Source organism: Polypterus senegalus, chromosome 7 (assembly GCF_016835505.1).
Source record: "Polypterus senegalus isolate Bchr_013 chromosome 7, ASM1683550v1, whole genome shotgun sequence".
In the NCBI taxonomy this organism is placed as follows: domain Eukaryota; kingdom Metazoa; phylum Chordata; class Cladistia; order Polypteriformes; family Polypteridae; genus Polypterus; species Polypterus senegalus.
The window spans coordinates 123,927,090-123,943,493 of NC_053160.1; the positions used below are offsets into that span (position 1 = coordinate 123,927,090).

A 16,404-nucleotide genomic window follows, 5' to 3' on the forward strand; every position below is an offset into this window, starting at 1 on the left:
AGCTCGATCTGCATTTGCCATAGAATACCAGAATTGGCAGGTCCACCACTGGCACCCTGTGTTTTTCACAGATGAGAGCAGGTTCACTCTGAGCACATGTGACAGATGTGAAAGGGTCTGGAGAAGCTGTGGAGAACGTTATACTGCCTGTAACATCATTCAGCATGACCGGTTTGGTGGTAGGTCAGTGATGGTCGGGGGAGGCATATCCATGGAGGGACGCACACACCTCTGCAGGCTAGACAACAGCACCTTGGCTGTCATTAGGTATCGGGATGAAATCCTTGGACATTGTCAGACCCTATGCTGGTTTAATGGGTCCTGGGTGCCTCCTGGTGCATGACAATGCCCGGCCTCATGTGGCGAGAGTATGCAGGCACTTCCTGGAGGATGAAGTAATTGATACCACTGGCCCCCATGCTCACCTGACCTAAATCCAATAGGACACCTCTGAGACATAATGTTTTGGTCCATCCGATGCCACCAAGTTGCACCTCAGACTCTCCAGGAGCTCAGTGATGCCCTGGTCCAGATCTGAGAGGAGATCTCTCAGAACACAAGTACGTGGGGGCCATATAAACTACAGAGTATGAGTCTGAGTTGCTGCAATGAAATTTCTGCAAGATGGACTAGCCTGCCACATCATTTTTTCACTTTGATTTTCAGGGTGTCTTTGAATTCAATCCTTTGTAGGCTGATAATTTTAATTTCCATAAAACAATGTGGCATCCTTTTGTTCCTAACATATTACTCAGTCCATATCAGTAGAGATATCCAGCATATTTTTTCCCTTTGAGATATGATGTGATTTCAAAGTGTTCCTTTCATTTTTTTGAGCAGGTTATATATATCTCTATCCATACATACATCCATACACACACACACACACACACACACACACACACACATATATATATATATATACACAGTATATATACATATACAACCACATATATATACATATATATATGTGCACAAAACCACGCTTTTATCAAGGCTCCCAACGGATAGTCTTTTGAAATTAAATTTTCCTTCAATCAGTCATAGCAACGCGCTTTCTTCCGACTGTTACATTTTTGTAGCTCTGATGTGTACATCAATGTAATCGGTGTACCAGGAAATCATGCATTGCCAGAAGTTCCCCTTTGCTTGTAATGCAAAGTGTGAGTAAATGCGTTATTTTTTAACGCGTTATGGAGGACATGCATCGAAGCTTCTCAGCTGTACTTGTGCTAAGAAAAGGAAACATTTTAAAAATAACGTAACACGATTGTCAATGTAACCTTTTGTAAGTAGTGCCTGGAGGATTTAGAGTGTGGAGAAACTGTAGAGACAGCGTGTGTATTAACTTGTGGATTATTCTGTGAGTATTTGGTGGCAGCGTCACAAAGTTGGTTCATCAAGACTGCGTTAGCTGCGGAGCTCAGCTCACAGTGAAATGAGGTGAATGGGAGGGGAGATGATGACGTGACTCTCTCACCCACCTTAACTATCAATCCCCCCAAAGACAGTCTCTCGGAATTTGCATAAGCACAGCCCCTCACCAGTAATTTTAACTTAGTTACAAAGTGATCAAAACTCTCGTTTATATCCTGCGTCCTCTCATTAAACTTGTATCCCGCATTAGCCGTGGGCATGACAAAAGCCAGCGGCAGCCTGTCTATGAACTTAATTTAAACTTTAGGTTTACACCGTGCTTTGTTTCCGAAGTAGCTGTACTCATGAATATGGTTGTGTGTGTGACTTGGTCGCTTCTTATTGATTCGCTGCCTTCTCAATTGTATAATGCATGTTTTCTTCAGCGCTTTTTGGAGCTCTTCCTTGTTTTCTACGTATTGCGTTGACAGTCAGTTCACGTGATTACGTGGGAGGCGTGATGATGTCACACGAAACTCCGCCCCCCACAGCCATCGAGCTCAACTCCATTACATTATATGGAGAAAAATAGGTTCCAGTTATGACCATTACATGCAGAATTTTGAAATGAAACCTGCCCAACTTTTGTAAGGAAGCTGTAAGGAATGAGCCTGCCAAATTTCAGCCTTCTACCTACACGGGAAGTTGGAGAATTAGTGATGAGTGAGTGAGCGAGTCAGTCAGGGCTTTGCCTTTTATTAGTATAGATAGCATATGACAAAGAGCAAAAAAACCCCTAAGCTTTCAATCAATGCTACATAGAGCTGCTTTTAGTAAACAGTAACCAGATTTTTATTTTTATTTTTTGAAAAACAGTTTTATATTTAGGGGCTGTTACTAATTTAATAAATGAAAATGTCTTACGCTCCACTCTGCTGTGAAGAAGTCTGCATCTGAGAGGTATTCAGTGGCACGGACAACATCATCAATTTCAGAGTAGAAATCCAAGTAGTTCTGATGAAGGTACAGGCTAAACAACTCTCCAGAGAGGCATGTTTTATCTAAAATCATCTGTTAAATAATTTAGAAACATAACTTTTAATATATACATACATACTAAAAAGGCCCTTACTCTTTAAAAGGACAAAATTGTGAGGTGATGCAGCAAGATAAGAGGAAGTTCAACAAAAATTTCGAGCTTGAGGTTACAAACACTTTTATTTTTAAGTTCAAGTGGCAATACTAACCTCCGGGTCCAGCAGTAGTCTGCATCTCTCGTGCTCTGATAGGTGATTAGGCAGCTGCGGCAAGTCTGAATCAGCACGAGGCTCACCTGTAGTTAAAACAGTATTGTCATTACTTTCTTGACATAGGGGTTACTAAAAAAATATAATAAAAATAAAAAAAATAAAATAAAAATATTACTAAAATAAAACAAAAAAGCGACAAAAAATGCCACAAAAAATACCCTGACCTCTAGCTCAGTTGTAAAGTAATACACAATCAATGAATAAATCTACAATAACGAAAGAGAAATCCATTTTATGGCGTTTATTGCAGGGCATGGAGAAATACAACCCACACACCTCAGATCAATTAAAACCCTCATTATTGAAACACTATTTTTCAGCAAATAGAAAAATGTACATATATGCAACTTTGTTTATAAAAGATTAAATGTAGGAAATTCTTTGGTCAGATTTTTAGGGCAGATACTGATCACCTATGTATCTGAAACGACTGATTCCGATATTGTTTCAGACTTATTTAATCCCTTTAAAAATCTTTTTACACTAAGCCCTTATATAAATATTTATCCATAATACATATTGCATAAAAAAAATTGATATTCATAACTACAATCTGTCGTACTGTAATTTCTTCTGTAATGTTCTTATGTGAAATAAAGCTTTAATTTCAAAAAAAGTGTTTTTCACCATAAGTAACAAAAATATATAACTTCTCACACACTGTCTCAGTTAACTGACACTGGTTGTTAAACAATGTTTAAATTTAAATATTCATACACAATCATTTTCCAATTGAGATCACGAATACAAGTGGCTGAAATGAGTTTCCCCGCAAGATGTCTGGGCGTTCCCTTAAAGATCGGGTGAGAAGCTCAGTCATCCAGGAGGGGCTCAGAGTAGAGCTGCTGCTCCTCCGCATCGAGAGGAATCAGATGAGGTGGTTCGGGCATCTGATCAGGATGCCTCCTGGACGCCTCCCTGGTGAGGTGTTCCGGGCATGTCCAACCGGGAGGAGGCCCCAGGGAAGACCCAGGAAACGCTGGAGGGGCTATGTCTCCCGGCTGGCCTGGGAACGCCTTGGGATTCTCCCAGAAGAGTTAGAAGAAGTGGCCAGGGAGAGGGAAGTCTGGGCCTCTCTGCTCAAGCTGCTAAACACGCGACCCAACCTCAGATAAGCGGAAGAGGATGGATGGATGAATCATTTTCCATTTTTCAGTTTTTTTTTATATATAAAGTTTACCAGCTAGACCTTCCTAATGCTTGGTGTAATTATAAATACAGATTACTATTTTTATTATGCAGTATTTGTTTCTTACTGAAACTTCTATTTTAAAACACAAACAAATAATAAACAAACACAGTATAAACCCTTAAAAATACACAAATCAAATGTTCATAATATGTTTATCACAATTATACAAGGTTAACATATTAACAATTTTACAAGTAAAACAGATCATTTTTGCTTTTAAGCTGCAATTTCAATGGTAGCTTCAGTACCAAACACAAACTCATTTGCCATACAAGAGACGCAGTGTCAGTTCTAGTTAAAAGGACAAAAAGGTCTGCATTAAAGTAGCTTTTATTGCCATTTATTTAACTGCACAGGATGACTCATCGGAGTACTTTTTTTCAGTTTATTACTCCATTTTTGTTACTATTAATGCTAATATTCCAGTCTTCCCTCTCTCTCTCTCTCTATGAAAGTCTGGCTTATTGGTGTCTGTTTACAGGAAGTTTGTAGGGGGAAAAAAAAAACAAAACAAAAAAACAACACACTTTTCCCAACTTCCAGGTAACATTGAACAAACTGTAAATACATCTGAAAATCATTCTCTATGACTTCAAACTTGTCCTTTATTTCACACACTGCTATAAGCTGCTACATTCATGGTCTGCCTGCAACTAGAGAATCAGAGATGAGATAGCATGCTGTTAAGTGGAAGGCAGTCATCATAAAAAAGTCAAACCTTAGAAACAGAAACCAGGAATGTTGGCTAATCTACTGCCTGCTACGAAAAAGTCTCTAAAACAATGCTTGCATTACATTCTGGTCATTCTGCAGACCACCTCTGGCAGGCTAATTCCAGTAACAACCAGTAGACGTTAAAACTTACAAGATTTTTACAATATAATCTGTATACTTTTGAGTGTTGACTGCTGCATTGAAAATATTTTAGTCTCAGTAACAGAAAAAACAATTCTCTTTGTGCATTGTTATTAACAAACTTCCAGTAACAGGATACAGTGATGAGTAGAATTATGCCAAAGGTCACAATATACAGTGGTATGCAAAAGTGTGGGGGCCGTTGCTTAAAATGTCTGTTACTGTGAATAGTTAAGCAGAAGATGAACTGATTACCAAAAGGCATAAAGTTAAAGTTGACATTTTTTTCAGCATTTTATGCACGATTAGTGTATTATTTTTGTTTTGAATAATTGTACATTGAAAAAAGGAGCACCATGCAATAATTTGGGTACCACCAGGATATTTGAGGTCTCAGACCTTAAATAGCTTGCTAGGGCTATGGCTTGTTCAAAGCCATCATTAGGAAACACCAGGAGCCGCATGTATAAACGGTGTGTACGCACAAAAATGTTGCATACTCCCGTTTCCACACTCAAATCGAGATGTATAAAACCTAAACTTGGCATAAAGCCACGCACATTTTCACGGTACCTCAAACCCTGGCGTATGCAAGTTCTCCGCTCGGTTTTGCAAACTGGCGGCACCCAGCATCAAAGCAGTGCTTTTGTTCAAGTGTGGTTTCCCTTTCTTTTTTAGATGCACATCCCCGATGCAGCTTTATAAATAAACAATATGCTGTTAATTTCAGTGTATTAGTTTAAGGCATCCGATTGTAAATTAACCTGTAACAATATAATAGTATAATATAATGGTCCACGGAATGGCCGAACTATTCCAAATACCATAGCTGCTTTAGCGTTGTTCCTCTCAATGCACCACTCAGACTATTTATCCCACTGTATCAGAGTGTGGAATCACAGCTCTAACAGCAGCTGATCGGAAACAAAATTATCTGTATACAGCATCAAGCACACGCTTCCCCAGCCATGCGCACTGTCTATTGAACTGCTCTCATATGGCAAACACTTCAGAGCATTTCCTGTAGGGACATCATGGTTCAGAAACAGTTTCATCTCAAGAACTAAAAACGCAGTCAATCAGTCCATCGAGTGCTCCTTGCATGACTGTTTGTACTTATTAGTACAATTACCTCATTGTAAACGTGCGATAGTTATAATATTGTACAACCTGAGCCACTTTATAAAAGTGCGTATTTATATACAATGATGATATCATTTTTAAGATGAAATGCTGCAAAATGTTTATTACATTATACAGAAAATGCTATTTAAATAATCTATATTGTTAATAATTAAACATGTGAGGACACGGTGTTGCAGCATTAGCTAGTTCAGGGATTGTTCCTGCCTCAAGCTGTATTCTTGCTGGGGCTGGCGAGACACTAGAAGGATAGAATAATTAAACATGTACTACGAAGATATTTCAATGTTCCTTAAAAAATTTTTAAGAATCTGCATTCTAAGCTTACAGATGGCTTAACTTCTATTACAGGGCTGATTTTGTGGCGATTGGTTACTTGGAGATAGAAAATAAGGGACAGGAATTGCAGGTTAGTATGTTTGAAAGAGACAGCACTGCTGCAATAAATTATTTCATCGAAGGTCCCGGATGGCGCAGCAAGCATCTTGCAGGGGAGCAGGAACAATCCCTGGACAGGGCGCCGGCTTGTTACTATCACTGCGCCACCTGTTCCCACATTTAATAACACGATTTCAAGTATACATCTCAGTACTTTAAAATTATTCAGAGAGCTGTAATATCACAAATGTAATGGATTCTGTGTCCTGTTGAAGGAAGAGAAACCCCATTTAAGAAGCACATAGTGATTCACACACATATAGCACATAAAACGCATACAAAACAAAGCATTTAACATGCTAATTTAGTTACGATGGTATTTGACAAACTAGTAACTTAAACGATTTAAAGATGAACTTTATGATGTCCTACTTTAATGACAAAATAAAGTGGAAATTTCAGTATTAAAGTTGACATTTCGAGCATTTTTCTCACTGTGTCCCTATTTTTTTCTTTTCTCTGTACCCTAATAAGCTTCCATATGACACTTAAGACGGTGGGCTACGACTCGCCTTTCTACAGTGACTTTGATAACTGACAACTTCTTTTATTTCAGGCACTATGCGACTTTGTGAACTTGAGCTTTGGAGTTTCTCTGACACTATGTCACTCGATCAACTTCCTTGTTGTTTATACCACTGTTTAAACCAACAAATAGTACATTTTTCCTTGCCTCCACTTGGTATTCACTGAAATACTTCCATTTTCCCTGTGCTTTTGCCATTGCCTTTTCACAGAACGCTGAGCTTAAGAGCTATTTATATTGATTTGCATATTCAAAGAGGAGTCATTCTGGGAGGAGTTGGGGTGGGGCAGCAGGCGCATACACGTGCATTTCTTTTCACGCTGACCGGGATTTATGGAGTGGAATGACGTGGAAGTTGGCAAACACACAGATTTATACATCTGGATTTCTTTTGTGCATATGCACATTTTCGCTTTTGTCCTTGCGCCATGTTTTGGTGTGAATTCTACACACGATGTAGACCCCAGGTGATGCAAATTGCAAAGCTATATAAATTCTCTTACTCCTCAAACCTTGCTCCAACAATCAGCAGCCATGGGTTCCTCTGAGATGCTGCCTAGCACTCTGAAAAATAATTGATGCTCACAAAGCAAAAGAAAGGTACAAGAAGATAATGTTATTAAGAAATGGCAGTTAACAACAATGGTGGAGGTCAATTTGAGATCAAAAAGACCAAGAAATGTTTCTGTAAGAATTGTACGTTGATTACTAGAAAGGCAAATAAAAAATAAAACCTCCCATTTGACTGCAAAAGACCTTCATGAAGATTTTGCAGACTCTGTAACGGGGGTTGTGCACTGTTCTGTTGTGCAGAGACACCTGAACAAATATGACCTTCATGGTAGAGTCAGCAGAAAACCTTTCCTGCATCCATGCCACACAATTCAATGGTAGAAGTTTGCAAATGAACATCTAAACAAGCCTGATGTATTTTGAAAATAAATCTTTTGGACTGATGAAGTCAAAAGAAAACATTTGTCCACAATGTCCAAAAGGTATGTTTGGAGAAAAAAAATGGTGCTGAACTCCAGGAAAAGAACACCTCTCCAACTATTAAGCATGGGGGTAGCTTGATCATGCTTTTGGCTTGTGTTGCAGCCAGTAGCACAGGGAACATGTCTGGTGAAGGGAAGAATGGATTCAGATTAATACCAGCAAATTCTGGAAGCAAACACCACACCATTTGTAAAAAAGTTAAAAGATCTGTAAAAAGAAAAAAAAAAGTTAAAAAGAGGAAGGGTTCAACAATAAGATACTGATCCGAAACACACCTCAAAAATCAAATATAATACCTCAAGAGGTACAAGCTGATGGTTTTGCCATGGCTTTCACAGTCCTCTGTCCATCACTGAAAATCTGTGGATAGGTCTCAAAGGAGCACGGCATGCAAGATCATGTATAATTAGAAGCCTTTTGCAAAGGCAAATGGGTGAAAATATCCCTGGTAAAAAATGAAGGACTCTAAGCTGGCTGTAAAAAACATTTACAAGCTGTGATACTTGCCTAACGGGGTGGTACCAAGTACTGATTATGTTAGGTGCCCACCTTTTGCTTCGGGCCCTTTTCATTTTTTTGGTATTTTGTACCTGTGAATAATATTGCTTAAAATATTAAAGAAATGTGTAATCTTTAAACTTAATGCCTTTTGGTGATCTTCTGCTGCCTTCAACTATTTACAACAGACAAAAGCACCCAAACATTTGCATGCTACTGTACAACATGGTGCAAATGCAGAAATGGTCTGACAGCCATCCACTGTATCCAAATACAGGCAGCCATCACGTTCAAGCAATATTAAATGTTTCATTGTGGTCTGCATATTTCATAAGCTTTGCACTTGCATGATCTGCATATGACATTATTTCATGTACCATACACATTTTATTTACACTTGTATATTTTACTTTATTATACATTCTAACTTTTGTTTATTATACTACATCAGTCTAAGGAAAAACTATTCTTTGGGAACTCTGGCATTTGAGACCACGGCAACCCAAAATGCTAAATTATTGCTTCTACTGCACTACTAAACACTTTTGAATTATGCTGCTGCTCCCCTTTCCACACTACTACAGCAAATGAAGATGACAACAAATCATACAGCTAACAGCAAATCAGCTAACTTCCGTTTTCATTTATGTTGATTTTTATTGCGCATCTACCGACAGAGCCTGGCAATTACTTATATTAAAGAACTTCAACATGCTAATCAAAGCATACATTTCTTTGGTGTTGTGATTGATTTGTGGTGGTGTTGTAAATTGCTGTGGTTTTGGCTATATGGCAGGATTGCAATTCCCAACAATAAGCCTTGTCCTCCATTGAGTTTCTGTTCCCTGCAGGACACACCGGTCAACATAACAAGATATTAGAATCTAAGGCAATGGAAGTTGAGCTCTTGTAACAGAGAATTTCAGGCTACAGCCTTTACCTGAATGTTATGGAGCTTCTAACTCCATACTCTACGATTTTAAATGTATTCTAAAACATTCAAATTAATAACAAATATATTAAACTACCAGCTTAAAACTGGAACAGATGGCATTTTTACTTCTTTACAATTAAGAAATGGAAGGAAAAGAAATTAAACATTTCAGGATAACTTACGTTTGAAGTGTAAAATTTTCCCTAAAGCTCTGAAAAGGAATAATGACACATCTTTTCCACCAATGGCTGGCAACTCCTCCAATTTCTCCAAATGTGAAGCATTTAATTTAGAACTCACTTCTAAAGTTGCTTTATGGGATATGGCTTTGAATTTTCCCTTTTTCCTATTTTGCAAACCACTTTTCAATGTGTAATCTATAAAATTCAAATTACATTTATATTTTAAAATACTATCACAAAAATAATAAAAAAGTAGTAAAAACAAATGCAAGTCAAAGGAATACTCAGGCTAGTTTTGACAAATTCATATTATGACTGATACACTTCATATGATTTATTGCTAACCATAATAAAATAATGAACACTGTATAAAACAACTAGCATATAGAGTCATAAAACCAAATATTTATAATAAATATATTTCCTTTAAAACTACTGAAAAAAGAAAAAAAAAACATGCACTGGAACTTAAAAACAAAATCAATAAATTTTTCAAGGTCATCTCAGTCTAAAGGAACTGTATTGATGTTTTTGACTAGTTCACGTAATACAATGGTATGTTTTAATGATCAGACAATACTTTAGGGGGGTGAAAACAGTCATACAATTTATATATACCAACCAATTTATAAATAGAATTACCTTTTAATGATGAGAACTGAAGGCTGTTAATTGCACTCCTGATATCACCTGAACAACCATTACAAAGAACATGTAAAGAATCTTTGTCAGGACCATTCGTTTTTTCACCATTCTGAAATTCAAATGATTAGTGAGAATGTTTTGTAAAGAAGCAATGTTCTAAAAAATAAAAAGCAAAATGGACCCAAACTTTTTTGTATTAAATTTTTGAGTTTTACTTAAGGAACACAAAATTGACACTGAAGTCTAACTTTCGGTTTTTCAAAATATAGAAATAAAATATTTAGTAATACAATAATGCAATTAATGAAAAAGCAAAAAACACAGTAGGAACTTTTAACAGTATCTAAAAAAAATCAATACATTAAAATATGCTAAGAGAATAAATCATTTAACTTTGAATTATAATTACATACCCAGGTTGCCTCTTGCACTGCTATTCGACTTAAGACCTTTAACATGCTTGTGGGGGCCACAGGATTAAAACTAAAAAGCAATAAAATAGGAGTATATATAAGTTTTTATATCAGTAAAAATAAAAGCAACACACTATGTATTCATTCTACAGCAAATTCTGTCTCAATATTTTCTTCATAGGATATTCTAATATAACAGTGCTTCCTTAGCAATTTCCATCCATTTATATAAACTGCTCAAAAAAATTTAAGGAACGCTTTGAAAACATCATATCTCAATGAGAAAAAATATCATGCTGGATATCTATACTGATATGGACTGGGTAATGTCTTATGAACTAAAGGAAAGAAAATTATCAGCCTACAAAGACACCCTGAAAAATGCAGCAACTCAAAATCGTACTCAGTAGTTTGTATGGCCCCCACATACTTGTATGCATGCCTGACAACATCGGGCATGCTCCTAACGAGACGACAGATGGTGCCCTGGGGGATCTCCTCCCAGATCAGGGCCAGGGCATCACTGAGCTCCTGGACAGTCTGAAGTGCAACCTGGAGGCATCTGATGGACCAAAACAATGTCCCAGAGGTGTTCTATTGGATTTAACTCGGGCAAGGTGGGGACCAGTCAATGGTACTAATTCCTTCATCCTCCAGGAACTGCCTGAATACTCTCACCACAAGGCCGGGCATTGTCTTGCACCAGGAGAAAGCCAGGACCCACTACACCAGCACAGGGTCTGACAATGGGTCCAAGGATTTTCATCCAGATACTTAATGGCAGTCAAGGTGTGGTTTTCTAGCCTCTCGTGGTCTGTGCATCCCTCCATGGATATGCCTTCCCAGACCATCAGTAACACGCACACACGCACACACACATGGTACCACAGGAACACCACCTCACTACTGAAGTCTGAGGTAAATTAATAGTAAAACAATTTAAATAAAAAACTATATAAATATGAGGAAATTATAAAAGTATTGCTCTGAAAGCAAAGCGTGAACAACAACATACTCAGTGTTTATAGTACATTACACTACAAACTCACTCATGGCTGCATTATTGGGAGATCATGATGATTCAGCAGGTCTCTGATGCTATTATATTGGGTTATCCAGACCCAATTTCCATCATGGTCCAGTGCAGCCAATAATTTTACATTGGAACTACAGTTTTTAACTTTTCATTGATAGGTATTTCAAAAATGTTTAAGAAATCTGAGATGCAGCTAGTCAGTCCCTCCAAAACCAACAACTAACAAGACATAAATCAATGCCAGTTTTACATCAATCTTGTTGGTATCTACTGTCTGTAAAAGCTTTTGAGCTATCACAAGTCTATGAAAGCCAAATTTTCAATTATATGATGTAACAACAACAAATAAAAATAAAAATTATATGATGCAACTCTATAGGTATTCTCTAAATTATTGTTAATGGCAATATAGGAATTTTTGATGATTAATAATCAATGAAATGGCCACCCTGGAAGATGCCATAATAATGTGGAATTTGAAAAAGACATTTTAACTAAATTTATCAGTTTTGTCTTCGCCAATACCATTAATTAATCAATTATTCAGCAAGGCTCCAACTTTATTTACCTCATCTTTATTGTAACAGGTGGGTCTCCAGCCTTTAGAATTATATCAATGTAACTGAAGCACACTAGTTTTAAGAAACAGACTAATACAATTTATTGGATAAAATAAGGATTATAGAAGTATGAGAGATATACATACAGTATATACAAACCGGATTCCAAAAAAGTTGGGACACTAAACAAATTGTGAATAAAAACTGAATGCAATGATGTGGCGATAGCAAATGTCAATATTTTATTTGTAATAGAACGTAGATGACAGATCAAACGTTTAATCTGAGTAAATGTATCATTTTAAAGGAAAAATATGTTGATTCAAAATTTCACGGTGTCAACAAATCCCAAAAAAGTTGGGACAAGTAGCAATAAGAGGCTGGAAAAAGTAAATTTGAGCATAACGAAGAGCTGGAAGACCAATAAACACTAATTAGGTCAATTGGCAACATGATTGGGTATAAAAAGAGCTTCTCAGAGTGGTAGTGTCTCTGAGAAGCCAAGATGGGTAGAGGATCACCAATTCCCACAATGCTGCGCAGAAAGATAGTGGAGCAATATCAGAAAGGTGTTACCCAGCGAAAAATTGCAAAGACTTTGCATCTATCATCATCAACTGTGCATAACATCATCCGAAGATTCAGAGAATCTGGAACAATCTCTGTGCGTAAGGGTCAAGGCCGTAAAACCATACTGGATGCCCGTGATCTCCGGGCCCTTAAACGACACTGCACCACAAACAGGAATGCTACTGTAAAGGAAATCACAGAATGGGCTCAGGAATACTTCCAGAAACCATTGTCAGTGAACACAATCCACGTGCCATCCGCCGTTGCCAGCTGAAACTCTACAGTGCAAAGAAGAAGCCATTTCTAAGCAAGATCCACAAGCTCAGGCGTTGTCACTGGGCCAGGGATCATTTAAAATGGAGTGTGGCAAAATGGAAGACTGTTCTGTGGTCAGGCGAGTCACGATTCAAGTTCTTTTGGAAATCTGGGGCGCCATGTCATCCGGACCAAAGAGGACAAGGACAACCCAAGTTGTTATCAACGCTCAGTTCAGAAGCCTGCATCTCTGATGGTATGGGGTTGCATGAGTGTGTGTGGCATGGGCAGCTTGCATGTCTGGAAAGGCACCATCAATGCAGAAAAATATATTCAGGTTCTAGAACAACATATGCTCCCATCCAGACGTCATCTCTTTCAGGGAAGACCCTGCATTTTCAACAAGATAATGCCAGACCACATTCTGCATCAATCACAACATCATGGCTGCGTAGCAGAAGGATCCAGGTACTGAAATGGCCAGTCTGCAGTTCAGATCTTTCACCTATAGAGAACATTTGGCGCATCATAAAGAGGAAGGTGCGACAAAGAAGGCCCAAGACGATTGAACAGTTAGAGGCCTGTATTAGACAAGAATTGGAGAGCATTCCTATTTCTAAACTTGAGAAACTGGTCTCCTCGGTCCCCAGACGTCTGTTGAGTGTTGTAAGAAGAAGGGGAGATGCCACACAGTGGTGAAAATGGCCTTGTCCCAACTTTTTTGGGATTTGTTGACCACCATGAAATTCTGAATCAACATATTTTTCCCTTAAAATTATACATTTTCTCAGTTTAAACTTTTGTTCCGTGATTTATGTTCTATTCTGAATAAAATATTAGAAGTTGGCACCTCCACATCATTGCATTCAGTTTTTATTCACGATTTGTATAGTGTCCCAACTTTTTTGGAATCCGGTTTGTAGATAGATACAGATATATTTGACATACAAGACTATATATAGTGACTATAAGACAAAACGAGACAAAATGTAGGTTGGCTATTTACTGGGATTTAGAACTCTACTTTATCTTGGCACAGATAAATAGTTTGATATCAAGTCTTCATGGATGATGTCCGATGTGTGGAATTGTTGGTTTGGTGTTGCTTTGGGTTCAAATGGAAGATTCTTCATGCGTTGGAGTGCATTCTTTCTCTTTTCTGCATACTTGTCAGTGTGGTGTTGCTTCTTCCTCAGCTTACTTTTTGCCGTCTTTTGCCACTTCATAAGGAAATGACATTACTCATTTTGCCAAATAATTTAGATGCTGAAGTTCCCTTATTGTAGTCATGGCATCTTAATGTCATCAGACTACTAGAACACAGCTTTGGGTTGAAAGACAAGGTCTCCGCTTGAGTTCCACAAAGGCAAAGAGTTTGTCGGCTTTGGCTCTCCAAGCAAGAGGCTCATAACCTTTTCGTTCAGAGATCCGGATTCAGACGTTTTCAGTCAGTTCAATCAGTTCAGAGTGCCCCTTCCCCTGAGAGAATCCCAGACAGAGCGTGCAGAGAGAATCCCTGAACTTCTCAACTTACCATACTCATGTCTCCTCAAATATACTTTGAGAGATGGGGTGCATTCGTTTTTAAAAAGAAGGCTGAACCATCTCTTGATTGGATTAAAGTCATTTCCAGTCACAAAACAAGTGTCTTTCTAATTAGGTGGGTTATTCTGTCCATCTTAATTGTCATCCCTTGAATTGCAGATATAGGTCTTTGTCCTTGCTCGAGTCCATTTCTCGTCTTCTAGCTAAAGAGTTCTGCAAAGAGGCCTATGGAGTGATGTCAATGTAACTCTGATTTACACTTTTCTCATCAGTTGAAGTCCACATAGATTCCGGTATAAGCTGGATTTCAGTCACTTACTTTGGAAAGCAAATGGATGCCAGCATCCCTGTTAAACCTACACTGTTAAAAGGCATGATGTTTCACTAAAGCCTAGCAGTATGGGTAATGCTTCCTTTGTCCTTACAGTAGATTTACCTTAGTTTGCATAGTTTTGAACTAGATAATGGAAGATTTTGTTTAATCTCCTATATGCTAAAGATAAAATGGAATGTTCATAAGGTTAACTTTATGTGACAGTAGTAGTTAGACAGCCAGAAAGAAACATGAACAGTTAGACAGATAAGCACTAAGGGTATATTGTTTACTGACCATTATGTACATAGATGCAGTGAATGAGATAACAGACAGAAATCATAAGAAATGTAACCTAGATACCCTTAAGCAAGATACCATAAAACTTCCCTCCCCCCTATATTGCACCTACAGTGGCTTGCAAAAGTATTCGCCCCCCCTTGAACTTTTCCACATTTTGTCACATTACAGCCACAAACATGAATCAATTTTATTGGAATTCCACGTGTAAGACCAATACAAAGTGGTGTACACGTGAGAAGTGGAACAAAAATCATACACGATTTCAAACAATTTTTACAAATAAATAACTGAAAAGTGGGGTGTGCGTAATTATTCAGCCCACACAGTATTGTAGAACCACCTTTTGCTACAATTACAGCTGCCAGTCTTTTAGGGTATGTCTCTACCAGCTTTGCACATCTAGAGACTGAAATCCTTGCCCATTCTTCTTTGCAAAAAAGCTCCAGCTCAGTCAGATTAGATGGACAGCATTTGTGAACAGCAGTTTTCAGATCTTGCCACAGATTCTCGATTGGATTTAGATCTGGACTTTGACTGGGCCATTCTAACACATGGATATGTTTTGTTTTAAACCATTCCATTGTTGCCCTTGCTTTATGTTTAGGGTCGTTGTCCTGCTGGAAGGTGAACCTCCGCCCCAGTCTCAAGTCTTTTGCAGACTCCAAGAGGTTTTCTTCCAAGATTGCCCTGTATTTGGCTCCATCCATCTTCCCATCAACTCTGACCAGCTTCCCTGTCCCTGCTGAAGAGAAGCACCCCCAGAGCATGATGCTGCCACCACTATATTTGACAGTGGCGATGGTGTGTTCAGAGTGATGTGCAGTGTTAGTTTTCCGCCACACATAGCGTTTTGCATTTTGGCCAAAAAGTTCCATTTTGGTCTCATCTGACCAGAGCACCTTCTTCCACATGTTTGCTGTGTCCCCCACATGGCTTGTGGCAAACTGCAAACGGGACTTCTTATGGTTTTCTGTTAACAATGGCTTTCCTCTTGCCACTCTTCCATAAAGGCCAACTTTGTGCAGTGCACGACTAATAGTTGTCCTATGAAAAGATTCCCCCACCTGAGCTGTAGATCTCTGCAGCTCGTCCAGAGTCACCATGGGCCTCTTGGCTGCATTTCTGATCAGCGGTCTCCTTGTTCTGCCTGTGAGTTTAGGTGGACGGCCTTGTCTTGGTAGGTTTATAGTTGTGCCATACTCCTTCCATTTCTGAATGATCTCTTGAACAGTGCTCTGTGGGATGTTCAAGGCTTTGGAAATCTTTTTGTAGCCTAAGCCTGCTTTAAATTTCTCAATAACTTTATCCCTGACCTGTCTGGTGTGTTCTTTGGA

At 38.4% G+C, this 16,404-nt stretch overlaps 1 protein-coding gene across 2 annotated transcripts in view; it reads right to left on the minus strand.

Moving 5' to 3' along the window:
* rad17 (RAD17 checkpoint clamp loader component) overlaps positions 1-16,404 on the minus strand; it is a 120,189-nt gene that overhangs the window by 58,483 nt on the left and 45,302 nt on the right. For both annotated transcript variants that reach the window (XM_039759243.1, XM_039759242.1), the window contains exons 9-13: positions 10,489-10,558; positions 10,073-10,184; positions 9,431-9,625; positions 2,604-2,689; positions 2,281-2,427 (exon numbers count right to left, since the gene is read on the minus strand). In XM_039759243.1, the coding sequence (XP_039615177.1) occupies positions 2,281-2,427; positions 2,604-2,689; positions 9,431-9,625; positions 10,073-10,184; positions 10,489-10,558 (610 nt within the window). The remainder of the gene's footprint in view (positions 1-2,280; positions 2,428-2,603; positions 2,690-9,430; positions 9,626-10,072; positions 10,185-10,488; positions 10,559-16,404) is intronic.